This window comes from Carcharodon carcharias, chromosome 3 (genome assembly GCF_017639515.1).
Source record: "Carcharodon carcharias isolate sCarCar2 chromosome 3, sCarCar2.pri, whole genome shotgun sequence".
Classification (NCBI taxonomy): domain Eukaryota; kingdom Metazoa; phylum Chordata; class Chondrichthyes; order Lamniformes; family Lamnidae; genus Carcharodon; species Carcharodon carcharias.
The window spans coordinates 208024532-208039821 of record NC_054469.1 but is presented as its reverse complement, the minus strand read 5'-3'; the positions used below and the strand labels follow the sequence as shown (position 1 = coordinate 208039821).

Genomic DNA, 15290 nt, shown 5'->3' with positions numbered 1-15290 from the left:
CATGTTTGAGGAAGCAGTGACTGACTTGGAGTGGACTGTTGGTGCAGTGTTCGAGTTCCTTCAGAAAGTACTGACAGTGAAAATCATAGAGCTTTTCCAGATTCCCAAATATGATAGTGCGCTTTCCACGCAGATCCTGAGGCAGTTCCAGTCTCTCCATTTCTGGAAAGTAGTGATCTATGATATATCCGAGGGATTTGACATACTCCCTCTCTGTGCTGATCATTTCATCCATTATATGCTGAAGCTTACTGCAGGGAAATAAAGGACACCCAGGTTGAATATTTCTTAGTAGAATAGAAGTACAAATGACCGTGGGCTCACCTAGGCATTTTCTTCTGTGAGTTGGTAGATCTATCCCGTTTAACCGTTGAAAGTAGAGTGAAGTCACAGATCCCAAGAAGTGACTCCCCAATTAGGCTGTGTCCCATTATCATTCACAGTTTCAGTTCTTTGTCAATTTCATGGAATTACATAGAATGTATAGCACAGAAACAAGTCATTGAGCCAAACTAGTCAATGCCAGTGTTTATACATCACACAAGCCTCTTCCCACACATCTTCATCTAACCCTCTTAATATAACCACCTATTCCTTTCTCTCTTATCTGTTTATCTTTTCTCTTTGCAAATAGCAAAGAAGCATTTAAAGATTATTCCTGGTAGTAGCAAATTCCACATTCACTAGCTAATATGGAACTTGAACGTTACAAAAAAGAGAGACATGCTGCTAAATCTTTTCATCTTGCCCTCATCAGGACAAGTGCAAGAAAGCCAAATTTCAAATCATCACAACAATTTATACTACAAGGAGAAAAGGGTACTGATTTGTTGACATGCCGACTCTGATTGGTTGAGGCATTGCCATGGAGAAAGCAACGGGGAACTACAGGCTCCCCAAGCTCCCAGATAATTCAAAGAAGGTGCAAGGTTTGAATGTATTCCTTTTGTGTGCAGAGAATAGTCCCTGCTTATGAATGTACGTTTTTTCTAGAAGGGTAAATGAGCCATATTATGAGCTCGACATTATCTTAAATTGGTTGCTAGTGTAGCTATTACCTCATTCAGGATTGTTTAGCAAGTTCTGCCCAATTGTTTAATTACATCTCACGTTAGATATTTTGTTTTGGGTTTTGCAAGTGCAGGCTAGTTGAGTTCAACAACCGAAGGAGCCTGCTGTCTGATTCAATCAGCCAAACATTGAGACATACGACCTACATACATAGCATTGTAATGAAACCCAGAATTAAAGCTGGAAGTGTAGCTGATTTAATTTCAAAATATTTTCACAATATTGTGTCAATTTTATGATGATTACTGAAATCATTACCTCCCTGTTCTTTTGGCTTCTTCTGTGTGTGGATGGTATGTCCTGGAAGATATTGGCAAGCTGCGAGTCCTGGTCAATATTGGGCTTTTCAGCTCTGATCTGGAAATCCGGTTTTTGTCTGCCACCACACTACTGACCACCTCTAACCCTTTGATATAAACTCCGGTGTTGCCGTGCCTGCCGGCTTCACCGTGGCCACACTCTCGCTGCCACATCTCAAAGCTCTGGGTCTTCCTCATGATCTTTTTCAATGGCTGCTTCTTGTGCCGGGGCGCCGGTGACCGTGTGGGCTCAGAGTGACAGGATGCAGCAGATAAGCTTACAGTGCAGCTGTCGACATCCTTGTAGAAAACGCTGCCCCCGCATTGCCTTCCATACAGTGGAGCCGAGGATGAAGAGGTCGTACTGAATCTATGTGATGTGTTGGCACTTTGGCAGGACTCTTCATAACCTAATGCGATGGGGCATTCTGATGCCACGAAAACTTGATCAGGTTCCTGATGATTCGCAGAATCATCAGACCAAACACCGTTCTCTATACTTTCCATAGTCTTTTGCGAGATAGAATCTCCGAGTTCGTCCGATCCTTCTGTGTCAAACTCACCACTTGTCCTCGGTCCTTCATCCTCAGAGTGAGCTTTAGTAGCCAAGTCATTGCTGTGACCATCATGGATTCTGACTGCTGCGGATAAGACTTCCTCCAAAAGATGTCTGGTTTGTTGGCACTTCACCCACTGGATGTTCCACTGCTTCAGTTCTTTAGCGCTGCCAAGGCCAAGAACCATCTCGTTCATCCTCTGGAAGTTTTCCGCATTGAACTTGGTGGCCTCCTGGTGGTATCTTTCCAAGCTTTGGACCACAGCTGTCATATACTCTACGGTGCTTTGCTCATCCACTTTCAAGCGTCTTAGGTAATCGTTACAGTGCAAAACCCATTGGTCAGCCTAACACAAAAGCAGAAAATACCACAATAAAAGGAAGTGAAACGATTTTTTGATTTTAGTGGTAATCATTATTTCTTGTTTCAGGGGATTGATCGATCAGGATCAATTTATTTCTTTTACAAAATCATGTAGCTTTTTGTCAAAGTCACAAAAACTTCCAATCTCTGTAAAATGGTGAATCGGATACAGTAGAATAACACCTCACATAAAGTAATTATCTCTCCTCCTGGCAAGTTTGTCATGGAAAATGGACAGAATTTTCTAGATACATGTAGTCTGCAGGCAATAGGAATCCAAGAGAGCATGGGGGATTGGTAGACAGCACAGTGCATGCTCAAGTCAGATTGACCTTTTGACTGCAGGAACAGTTACATGAAGTACTCCAAAATCACAATTAATTTTGGGATTTGAGTGGACTGTAACTGATACATCTTTACGTATGAAAGGGTTTACTTTTTAGAGGTGGTTCCAAACCGGATGGGACTATGGATCATAATTTGGGATATAACACTATAGAGTCAACAAAGGGACCCACTCTGCAGTCAGTGCTCAAACCTAAGAGTGGAAATAAATCTTTATATTTAATGGACATGAAATGCAACCTTTTGATGCAACTTAAAATTCATTAAAATATTGACAGATGTACAATAATAAAATAATTCTTTTTCTGAAGTACCAAGTCTTGTCTTTCGAAGATCTTATATAAACACAACTATTCTGTGGCAAAAAGCCCAAATATAATATAGAGCATAGCAGTGACAAAAGATAAAGGAACACAGCAAGCCACTTACTGTCTCATAGAATTCGTGCAAATTAACTATGTTGTCCAAATCTGTCCTCCACTTTTCCAGTCTGTTAATGAAGTTACTCAGTAATTGCTTGAAACTGTCAACCTTTTCATCCAAATATCGCAGCTCATTGTGTGTTTGACCATTTAGACGACCAGCATCGTTGATCAGCTGCAACCCTCTTCTGTAATGTTGCTGTAAAAATCAAAATTAAACTCACCCATAGGGAACTAACATTATTGACTTGACTGAGATCCACCTTGCTTGTCTCAAAGTTCAAAAGATGCCACGATATATTTCTGCTCTTTTACAAAACAAAGATCCATTTCCCTCTTAAATTTGCTGCCACTTTATGCCTGTATATATTTAGACATTTTGTCCTATTGCTTGTATATTTGACCTTTTTTCATAAATATGATATATAAATACTTACCTTTTGAAACAATGATGCTCCCAATACAGCTAGAGCTATTTGTCGCCCATCTCTCCTTCTCATGAAGCAGCCTGGACATGCTGACATTTGTAGGCCCCCAATTGAGATGATACAACAACTTGCATTTATATAGCACCTTTAACATAGTAAAATGTCCCCAAGAACTTCACAGAACAATTATTCATCAAAATTTGGCACCAACCCAGGAATGTAGACACGAAGACAAATGAGCAAAAGCTTGGTCATGGGTGGGCAGTGGGTGTTTAAGTAGTGTTTTAAAGAAAGAGAGTGAATTGCAAAGCAGTGAGGTTTGGGGGATTGGGGGGAGAGGGTGGATTTTCAAAGCTTTAGACCCAGACACCTGAGGACACTCCAACCACTGGTAGAACAAGGAACTTGGGAATGCGTAAGAGATCAGAATATTAGGAGCACAGCAATCTTGGAAGACTGTGGAGCTGGAAGAGGCTGCAGAGTTAGGGAGGAGCAAAATCATGCAGGGATTTGAAAACAAGGATAAGGATTTTAAAATCGGAGTATATAGCCAAACTAGGAGTAGGTCAGCAAGCACAGGGGTGATGGGCAGGGATCAAATCTGGGACCACGTGGTTTTTATGCATGAAAACTCATCATCTAAACCAAGCTACTGCGAATCCAGATAGGTAGAGTCATAGCTTGCCCAATAATTCTATCCTATAAGGATTTACTTCACATATCTAAATCCAAAGAGGTTAGTCAAAGGCTGGAAAGAGTCAAGGGCGCAGACACTTCCAATCTGTTAAGGGGTTCTGCTAAGGCTGGACCAGTTACAACTTTGTAGTTTACTGGCACAGAGCATTAGTAAGTCTCCCACTAACTGTGCAGTCAGGACAACCCCAATTACAGCATTGACTTACAGGGTTAGCTGAGGAATAGTGGAAAGAATCTCAGAGCCCTGCAACAGGGTTACCTCTCTTAATGCTGAGCCAGATTGTTTGGTAAATACTCTACAGAGTCCCTGTGACCTGGAACATCCAGAACCATGTCGTTCAATGTCACATTGTAAGATGCAACAATATCTATTATCTCTGAGGCTTCCTGTATGGAACAAAATGGTCCCTTCAAATGCACTGCACACCTTGGTGCCTATCAAACATATTGGGCCTGAACTACTTTGGAGTGGCAATCAGTGTTGGATTGCCACTCTGTTCCTAGTTTCTTACCCCAATTTTTTTTCCATCCTGTCTCTCCTGACCTTCCAACTGAGGCCGGCTGAGTCTCCCCTAGAACTAGCGTTCAGTGCAGCTCTGTCGGATGCAAAGAGGTAATGCCCCCTTTTTTATGGCACTCGCTGCTGTAAACCAGATAAGTTAAAGGTCCGTCCCGGATGGAGTTGAGAGTCGGGCCTGACCAGAGGGAGCAGGAGGGGGTGAGAGTTGGGCCTGGTGTGGGGGGAGGTTGGGAAGAGTCCTTGTGGAGGCGGGGGAAGTCCCGTGGGTTGGGGTGTTCCTGTCAGGGAGTGTAGTCCTTTGGGGGGAGGGTAGCTGGTGGGTAGGGGAGATCCCCTGGGAATCAGGTGGATGAAGGAATCCCATGGGGGTTAGTCAGAGATTGGGGTGAGACCCCTGGGGGGTCATGGGGTGTGGGAGTCCCATGTGGGAGGTAGTTGGGGGGGTAGGGGAGTTCCATGGGGGAATAGGGTGGTTGGGGGATCTATGGGGGGCAGGGGGTAGCCGGGATCAGCAGGAAAGCCCCTGGGGTGTCTTGGGTTGGAGGATTCTCATGTGAGGGAGTATTCAAAGGTGCAGGAGGCCTGTGGGCTGGGGTGGGGGTGGGGGGGGGTGTCAGCACTGGACTGTACAATAGTTATCAGAAGTTGGAAGTGGTTTTAATTCTTCTAATTTTTTTCTGGGTAACTATTGATGTAACCCAGTCTGAAACATCTGAAGTTTGTGATTTAAGTTGAATTTTCAGATGGTTCCAAGTGCAGGGCAATTGCCCAGGGAATGTTTGTACTCCTGAGCAATTGCCGTGCAAACCTTACCTGGGAACTTCCGAAGGGCATTCCCCGATGCACCTTTGGCCCTGCTCCCCAAAACGACCCCCTGGAGCTTTGAAGTTACGGCCCATCATCTCACTTGAATGTGTAATGTTGAAGTATGTTTAAATTATTTAATCAATAAAAAAATATAAATGTGCAAAGGAAATATTTTGAGGAGGGAAATCTTTTATTGTTTAGTATTTCAATCTCACCCTAACAGTATAAAGAAGCTATTGATAAAGGATAATGTGGCCCCAATAATTTCCTGACATGCAGTTTTGTTTACTGGTGCTGAGAACCATTCTACCTCCTTTAGTCTTCGTTGCTTCGCTGCAAGTAATCAGATCAGCTTTATCTGCCGTGCCTTCATAATTCCTCTGCTGTTCTAAAATTGGTTTCTCGAAAGTAAAGCAAACCCTGAGTAATCATTCTTCTCAATATCAAATAACTTGAAGACTTAACAATGAACAAAGAAAGGTACAGTTGTCTTTATGTGCTATTTTTCCATCAGGGGCAATGGCCTGAGTTTTATTTCATCTAAAGCAATTGTACCCTGCACTGTTACTCATGGTTCCCCAGCATGGGTGATATGTGACACTTACCACAGCCAGGTTGTAGAAGGCAGTATACTCTTCCTGCATTTGTCTTAGTGATTCCAGGGAATGTGGCAAACAGTCTACCTGCACAAGGTGCTTTTCTCCCTCGCACTCAGCCCAGAGTCTTATCTGCAGGTATTGAAAGGACAGCAATCTACATTAGAAAACACAATAATTACCTGCTCCAGACATCTCAACCTGTCCAGAAACTCATACAATGCAAGGGCCACCCAGGAGTACTATCAGAAAGTGAGCAGTTAAGCTAACAGGCGGAACATAAAGTTTTTTATGCCAGGGCGTCTATTAAATTGAAATGGTCCTTTTGTGACTGAAATGGGTGAGGTTATAAACTAGGCAACTGGAACAAACTCAAACTAGTTTCTGCAGTAATTCGCTCCTCACTAGGACATGAGTCACAACACAAAAATTGCCGTGTGATCAAGCTAACTCCTATTGCCTTATAGTTCAGAGCATTTATGAAACGGGGCACAAAAAATTCAAATGTGCAGCTCCCATTTTTTGGGTGTAACGAGTGACCTTTAAGCTCGAAAATGGCTTCTCTGGCACGGTGTGCAGCTGTCTGGTGCAAGCCATGCTGGATACAGTATTGGAGAGGACGTTAGCATGGGTGCATTGGTATGCAGATTAGTCAGATGGTGACATCAATCAGCATGTAACACTGACTTGCTGCAGTGCTGCCATTTTAACTCATGCTCCAGCTACCACTATCTCTTAATCATGCTAGGTTGATCATACTTCTAGCAACAGGAAGGACCACCCCAAGCGCCGTGTAAATCATCAGCTATCTACAGACTAGTTGTTAACTAGATTTCTATTAGCTGTTGCTATGATTGTACAAGTGTTTGTTTGGTGACTTCTAGAGTTTGTTAAAGTTGCTAAAGACCACATGGATTGGTGTGGCTGATACTGAAGAAGTTGGATTGGACTTCAAGGCTTCTGCACAAACTGTTTGTTCCCAGGCATGGATGCAGCAGTAGGCATTCCCCTTAGAGTGTAGCAGAATAAGCAGAGGTCACACAGAGCAGGGCATGCAGTTAGAAGAGGGAGGAGGAGGAGGAAGATAAGGGCTCTCAGCAGGAGGTCATATTTGCCCAAGAAGTTCAAGGAGCAATTCTGTTACCTGCTCCTTAATGAGATGTGTGTGAGCTGTGTGCTTTTCACTAAGGATGTCCTCACTGAAATCTGCCAACCGCTGCAGCTACAATTGCAACCCCAGATTAGGATCCAGACTGCATTGCCAGTAGCTGTGAGGTGACCATGACAATGATTATTTATAACTCTGAATCCTTCCAGACTGCTGCTTGAGCTATTTGTAATAACTCTTAGTTTGCCATTCACTGAGGTGTAGGGTAGGGCACTGATGCTGTCTAATCAATGGTAGCCAAGTATATTTCATTTGTTCTAGCCCGAGAATAACTGGTGGAGCGAGCAGATAGTTCACTAGGTTTACAGGCTTCCCTATGGAGCAGAATGCCATTAACTGCATGCATGTTGCTTTGTAGGTGTGCATTGCCAACTTTGCCTGCACTGGAACCAAAAGGGATTCCACACACTCAGTGTCCAACTGATGTATGACCATACTGCACATCATGCAATCCAGTGCCTGGTATCCTGGCAGCAGTGATAATTCCTTCATTCTGGAGCTGTATTCTCAGATTTTCCCTTTTCTCTCTCTTCTTCCTATCTGGTAAGCCACAATTTCGGCTGGAAAACAGTTCTACATGTTGGAGGCTACAGGATAAACCCTTCAGTCATCATCAGTGACTATGACTTGCATTTATATAGCATCAATAGCATAAACATCCCAATAGACTTCATAAAGGCATAGTCAGAAAAAATGCCAAGCTAAAGAAGGACAAATTTGGAGAGGTGGCCAAAAACTTGCTCAAAGAGATGAATTTAAGGGGGGTCTTAAAAGACTAGAAGGCAGTGGAGAGATTACTTTATTTAGTTTAAGGGTCTGGCACATATAGGATTAACATGGGATTGAGTACAGTACCGTCCACACTGTGATGTAAGAGAATACATCACCCACACCTAGAGGTCAGTCTAGTGTTGGATAGAGCCGTGTACACAAGCAAGCATGGAGACAGCTCCAAGCTTGAACCCTTGGAGTTAATAAATACATACAGTTAACCTACTTAAGACTTCATTAAAACCTACCGAATGATATCCAACAACACACAGCACCTTACTGGCAAGGAAACGAGTACAGAGGTGAGGAAATGACCTTCCAGTTCTACAGTGTTTGGGTCAGACCCTGCCTAGAATACTGCATTCAGTTTTGGGCATTGAACCTTAGGAAGGAAGGATTGCCCCTGGAGAGGGTGTAGCACAGATTCAATGGTACCAGGGTTCAAATGTTTAAATCATGATTACAGGTTGCATAAAGCTCCCTTGAGTGTAGAAGGCTGAGGGGAGTTCTAATCGAGGTGTTTAAAATGATAGGAAGGATTCAATGAGTAGTTACAGAGAAATTAATTCCTATGGCAGAGATTCAAGAACAAAATGGTGCTTGGCTTAATCTTAAAATTCAAGCGAGGTCATTCAGAAATGAAACTGGTAAGCATTTTTTCACACAAAGGGTAGTGGAAAACTGTAACTCTGATCAAAAAGACTGTGGATGCTGGGTCAATTGAAACTTTCAAGTTTGAGATCCATACAGTCTTTTGTGGAGTAAGGTTATCATAGGTAAATGGAGTTGAGATATATATCAGCCATGACCTAATAAAATAGTGCAACAGGCTCAAGGATTTGAATGGCCTACCCATGTTCCTGCTTCGTGTCAGGGTCAAGGTAGTGCTATTATCTTTTAATTCAACTGGTTTCTTTCAGAAGAAAAATTGACTGTGAAGGCTTAAACCTGGAAAAGAAACCTGATAATAAAATTCTTGTGTAATGCATTTGCTTTTTAAGTGATTTGAAGGCCGGTTACAAAGGACAGACACATAGGATCCACCTCCGTTGGCTTCACTAACTCACAGTAACAACAAGATGTCTAAGTCTTTGTTCACCTTGCTACTTCCTTCTTCGAACTTTCTCAGCTCCAGAAAGATTTCCAGCTGCTGCTGGCACTTGTTGGACAGTATGACAAGCTTATGGACCTCCTCATCCACCTGATTATACAGCATCGTGATAGTATCCATCGCATCCCTGCAAACATATAGAAAATGAATTTGACTGCTGACATGTGAGAGAAAAATTTTCATTAGGAAGGAGTTTAAATGCTGGCTTGCATGCCGGTCTTCCATTCTGTTGACTACAAATGATCATGATTGTGATGCATTAAATATTGTGTCATTGAGATTCACAAGAGCTTAACAGTGTACAACAGTGTGGTGTGGAAGAAAGTTTACTGTGCTCCACAGAGATATGTGAAGTTAGGATCAAATTTGCCTAAGGAGGTATGGTCTATCAGAAATGAGCATTCCTGGTTTTGATCATTTTTCTTCTTGTTTTTGTGGGCTATGCTTCTGACTATATCATTCAGATGTTTGCCTCTTGGGAAAGTTATAATGGCAGGGCTGACAAGAGGAGAATGAAGAACAAAACCTTTCCCCAACAATAGTTCAAGACGAGCAGCTTTCAAAGTACAATACAAATGCCTGAAGAGTTCTTCTTTGAGGGTCAAAGAACAAATAGAGTGCATGGCATGCCACTGGATCATACAAACCAAAAGACCCCTGTTCAATCCATCATCCATGCCAGGTTAGTTATTTCATCCACGGTGTTAGCATTCATGAGCATGGAGATGGGTGGTGGGGTTTAGTCAGGGGTGTGAAAATACTTGTTCCCACTCATTAACTATATTTTCTGTTTACATGTCGCTAATGTAAATATGCAGCAACCTCTGTGTCTGAACATGGAAAATGGGTTAATGCTTTGACTAACACAACACAATGAAAGAAAGGTTCGATTTATGGCAAGAGAGTAGAAAAGGTGGCAGTGGATCGGATAAAGTCCAATGGTGAACATGGGCATGGCAAATAACAGGCAGCTAATCCACTACCACCTGTTGTACAGCCCTATATTCAGCACCAATTATGAATTTTACCCCCAGTACATTCTGAAAATTTCCCACTTTTATCTTGCAAGTTCATCATTATCTTTTTATCCTCAGTGTTTCTGAACATGTGTCTTTTTGTCTTCAGAGTTCTTCAAGTGATCCCAGTTCTTACACATATAAGGGTGATCAAGGTGATGAGACACGGGGGGCTGGATTTTACATGCCCCCACTGTGCGTGTTTTTGGCAGGGGGCATGTAAAATAGGGTGGGTGCCAATTCCACCCCCTGCCCCACAACCCCCCACCCCCGAGCTCACCCCATAACACGCCAGGTGGATGGGCACTGACATTGTATTTAAATAAATAATCAAGGGTCAACTAAGCTTGTTGACAAACCAATTGACACTGATAATACACTACCCATGCCATAACACGGTTGGCATGGGCAGTAGGGCAGGAGTGGGCAGGCCATTTTTTTTTAAAGTTTTAAAAGGGCAGGAAGGAAGATGGGGTACTATCTTTGGCAGGGGTGGTCCTAGTGCATTGGGGGGCAGGCCCCTTAAAATAGAACCCCCCTTTCTTCCTTCCCACCTGCTTGCCAAACCCACCACATCCTCCTACCCTAAACCTCCCAAACCCTTCCTGCCCAATACCCCGTTCTTACCTTGCTCCAGGATCCATGGGCCCTCTTCTCAGGACTGCGTGCACCCACTATTGCACTGCCGGGACTGTTGGCCAATCCAATTGGCTGACAGCTCCTGAGGGTGGGTCTTCCTCCCCAGTGAGAGGCGGAAGTCACACTGGCGGCCTATTTAGCCCGCCCGCAGCATATTATGGCTGTGGGTCGGGCTGGCGTGGAGACAGTTGGTTTCTTGGGGGGTGTCTGAGACATCTTCCACTCCACCCACACCACCCCCTCCCCCCCACCAAAAATCTGCAGCCCAGGAGCTCTACCCCAGTCAAGTTGCTGTCTCCAAACAGCAGGAAGTGAGGAAGAGGGGACTTAGAAAGATGAGGAGAAAACCCTTTTTAGGGAAATAAACATATTGATGTTTTAAAAGGATCATGGCCAAGAATAAAGAAAAAAGACTAGTGTTTCTGTCATGTCTTTCACATCCTCAAGTCATCCCAAGGCATTTTACAGCCAGTGAAATAATTTTGAAGTGTAGACTCTGTTGTAATGTAGGAAATGCAACAATTAATTTTCATGCAGTAGTTCTGATAATGACCAGATAATCTGCTTTGTATAGTCTTGAGGATGAAGGATAAATACTGGTCAAGACATTAGGGAGAAATTTACTGATCTTTAAAATGGTGCCATCTGATGTCCATCTGAGAAGGCAGATGGGGCCTTGGGTTAACATCCCATCCAAAAGACAGTAACTCTGACACAGTGCAGCACTCCCTCAGTACCGCACTGTAGTTTCAGCCTAGATTTGGTACTCAACTCCCTGGAGTGGGATTTGAACCCACAATCATTTGATTCAAAGAGAAAAATGCAAGTAAATAAACTATAGAGACCACCCAGATCACCCTTGTACATAATGTACTACATCCGAGCTTTGAACTGCTGAATGCAGCCAGCTGAATTCATGCTCAAGTGAGACTTATGGCATAGGTAGATTTCGCAGACAGAAGTTTAATACGTGATTTTTTTTCCATCACACGAGCAAAAGTGATCTTTGCTCCAAGAAAGACCCGTATTTTGAAGAATTCTTCCAAATTAACCTGAAGTCATTTGATGCCCTACCTGTAATCATCAGTATCGGAGAATTCATCTTTCCTAATCCTAGCAAGGATAGTCCCGCCTTCCAGACGCAATCCCACTAGACGGGAATCTTCCAGCACACTCTTCATTATCCTCTGGTGCTGGTCAATGAGTTCGATGACTTCCTATAGAATGAATGTTCCAAGTTTAATCTGAATTCTGATGTGAAACCTTCTTAGCCTAGTGAGTGGGGGAGAACTTTGCAGGGCAGAAGGATCAAAACCACTTCACTGGCCCACTGATTGCTTAGACTCCAATGTACAGCCATTTATGTTACTGTTGGAACCACAGGGGGTAAAAATAACAATACATACTGCCTCCAATTACACAACTAATTGAAGCACCATTGAGTGTTGGACTTTGGTTCACACCCATAATTCTCTAAAGCCAATCTCCATTAAGCCCGCTTGACCTGATATATCACAAACCAAAGACTATCAGGAGAGAGGGAAAGAGAGAGAGAGATGGGGTAAGATGGAGTATGAGTGTGGCTTTCTCCATGTTGAATTGAGGCAATCCAGAAGGAAAAATCAGTAAAACTTGGGAAATGGCGGGTTAAGGTCTAAACTGCTCCAGTTCCGACCAGTACCACTCATTTCCAAGTTTGCCTGTTTTTCTTTTCTGGGGAGTAAACTCCCTTCACTCTGTTTTGTTGATTGTTGGAAAAGATGGACCTTAATGGCTACTCCTGTTCCCATGTCCACAACCTCTTCACCTGAAGCACCATTCCTACCGCATCCTCACTTCCTCTACCTCTCTTTCCATTTGGACAGCCCACTCATAGCCACTGCCTTTCCACCCCACACCACTGTCACTCAGAGGGGAGGGTAGGTGAAAGGGAACTGAGCCACTGAAGGCCATGGGCTGGATTTAACATGTCCCTGGCAGGTGTGTTTCAGTGGGGGTGGGGGGGGGCATATAAAATAGGGAGGTCCTAACCCCACCACATTCCTGTCCACCCCCAAGCTCACCCCCATAATACAGGGAGTGGGTGGGCACCGAGCCCTACCAACCACATTCAAATAGGTTATCAATGGTGAATTAGGCTTGTTACTAAGCAAATTGACCCTGATAATACACTGCCCTTGCAGTAAAACACTTGGCATGGGCAGTCCGATTTTTTTTGCCTAACTTCTTCAAAGGATGGGAAGGAAGTGGGGATTCGATCTGCAGAGCCTGCCTTTGGAGACTGGGGGTGTCCCCCCTCAGATTGAACAACCTTCTACTACCTAACCCCTCCGTCCCCGCCCCGCACCACCACCGCCACGATCACCACCACGACGATCACCATCTTCCCTCAACCCCAAAGGGAAGGAAGGAAGAAAATACAAGGGAGGGAAACAAAAAGAGAGTTAAGGGAAGCAAAGCAGAAGGAAAGAAAACAATCGAGACAGGACCAAAGGAAGTAAAGAGAAAGAGAGACGTAGAGATATACAGAAACGTGAAGGGGGAAGAAACAAGGAACAGAGCTCTTAAACTCAGTGTGTGTAATTCCTGGCATTACATTGAAAACCTTAGATTTGGGTCCAATTCATTCCTAGCCCACATTTAGAATGGAAAATGCCGATGTAAATTCATCACACTGTCATTGTATGTTCTGGCCTGCAATGCTGCTGCAGCACCACAACTCGCGCAAAGGTGTAATTACAACATGACAGGTTTACAAGGACAATTTCATTGATAAATGTGGTCATAGGAACATAACAACACAATTGTAAAAATAAGCACTGGATGGTTGAATTCAAAGCGGGAGCTGAATTATATCCCAGTGCCCTGATCCAGTTATGCTCTGTTGGGTAAAGCTGGTGGAGTTCGCACTGAGAACTGTGCTAAATGTACCTGTTCCGTGCTAGGTATTCTGCTGACACTCAGGCTGTTGATAGAATTGTTCAGGTAGATGAGAGCCCCTCGACAGTTCATCATGAATGGCTCCAACTTCTGAAACAACAAACATGAGGTTATATCTCAGTTTTACCTCTCTCCTATTTGTTCCTTCATAGTCAACAAGCCTTCAAAAGCAGTATATTTATCTTTGTTAGATTTGGGATCCTGTCCATTTACAATTTTACATGTAAAGATGTAACTATAAAATTCCTTTGCCTGCTCACCCACCCCCTTCCATCCTCCATAAACTTAAACTTTCACCCAAAACCCTGCTGACCGAGCGAACCCTTGCTCGCACCAAGTCCCATGTACCCTATCACCCTTGTGCTCACTGACCTACATTGACCATGTCCTGACAATGCCTTGATTTTAAAAATTAAATCCTTGTTTTCAAAGTCCTGTATGGATTCACCCCTCCCTATTCCTGCAACCTACCTCATCCCCACAACTCTCTGAGTTTGCTGTGTTTCTCCAATTCTGGTTTCCTGTGCATGCCTGATTTTAATCATTCCACCATTGGCAACCATTTCTTTGGGTGCCTAGACTTCCTAAACCTCCCTGCTTTTTTCGTTCCCTCTTTAAGATGCTCCTTAAAACCTACCTCTTTAGTGAAGCTTTTGACCACCTCTCCTATTTCTCTTTATGTAGCTCAAAGTCAAATATCACTTAATAATGGTGCCTTGGGATGTTATACTACTTTAAGGGTACTATGTAAATGCAAGTTGTTGCTTAATTTTATAACTTCGGCTTCAAGAAAACAAAGTTGTCTATTAATGTATGATAAATGTACTAAATGGAAAAATAATGGTTGTGTATTATTTTACCTGAATGTAAAACCAATTCACAAAGATGCCAGCAGAATTAAAAGGATGCTTGGGGTTGTTTTCTAGGGAAAGAGACTAAAAAGGGACCAAAAAGAGGCCCTTAAAATGATGAAGGGGTTGATAGGGTGCCTGTGGAGAAATAGTTTCCACTTGTTGGTGAGTTCAGAACAATGGGCCATCAATATAAAATAGGCACTAAATTATCAAATAAAGGCTTAAGAGAGTGTTAAAAATGTGGAATTCACTGTCATTTGCAATGGTTGAAGCAAATAATTAAGGAGAGATTTTGTATCATAGATGAGGGCAAAAGGAATGGAAAGATTTGGGGGCAGAGTGAGAAGAGGTCAGTAGAACGAGGAGCATAAACACCAACATAGACCAGTTGAGCCGAATGGACAGCTTCTGGGCTGTATCTTCTATGTAATGCCACAAGCACATAGTTGCAGACATTTATTGGTGGGAATGCAAATGCACTCCACCCCAGAAGCTCTAACTTTTCCTCAAGTACAGTTTCTACGGGTTCTGCTGACCCAGCGATCCAACTAGCCATTCATCAGGTGTGAGTCCCAACTCAGCAGCTTCACAGGTAAGATTGGATTCAATTCACATTTGCCATTCACCATTTTTCAATAAGGGTGACTCAGCAGTAGTCAAGACTAGGAACTCCACTGCCACCAAAGC

At 43.3% G+C, this 15290-nt stretch overlaps 1 protein-coding gene across 4 annotated transcripts in view; it reads right to left on the bottom strand.

Annotated features, from left to right (window-relative positions):
* The window catches only part of zgc:158766 (uncharacterized protein LOC100009641 homolog), a 188083-nt gene that overhangs the window by 31311 nt on the left and 141482 nt on the right, over window positions 1–15290 (bottom strand). For all 4 annotated transcript variants that reach the window (XM_041184293.1, XM_041184296.1, XM_041184295.1 and 1 more), the window contains exons 9-15: window positions 13741–13839; window positions 11884–12026; window positions 9143–9281; window positions 6114–6236; window positions 3065–3256; window positions 1330–2273; window positions 2–251 (exon numbers count right to left, since the gene is read on the bottom strand). In XM_041184293.1, the coding sequence (XP_041040227.1) occupies window positions 2–251; window positions 1330–2273; window positions 3065–3256; window positions 6114–6236; window positions 9143–9281; window positions 11884–12026; window positions 13741–13839 (1890 nt within the window). The remainder of the gene's footprint in view (window position 1; window positions 252–1329; window positions 2274–3064; window positions 3257–6113; window positions 6237–9142; window positions 9282–11883; window positions 12027–13740; window positions 13840–15290) is intronic.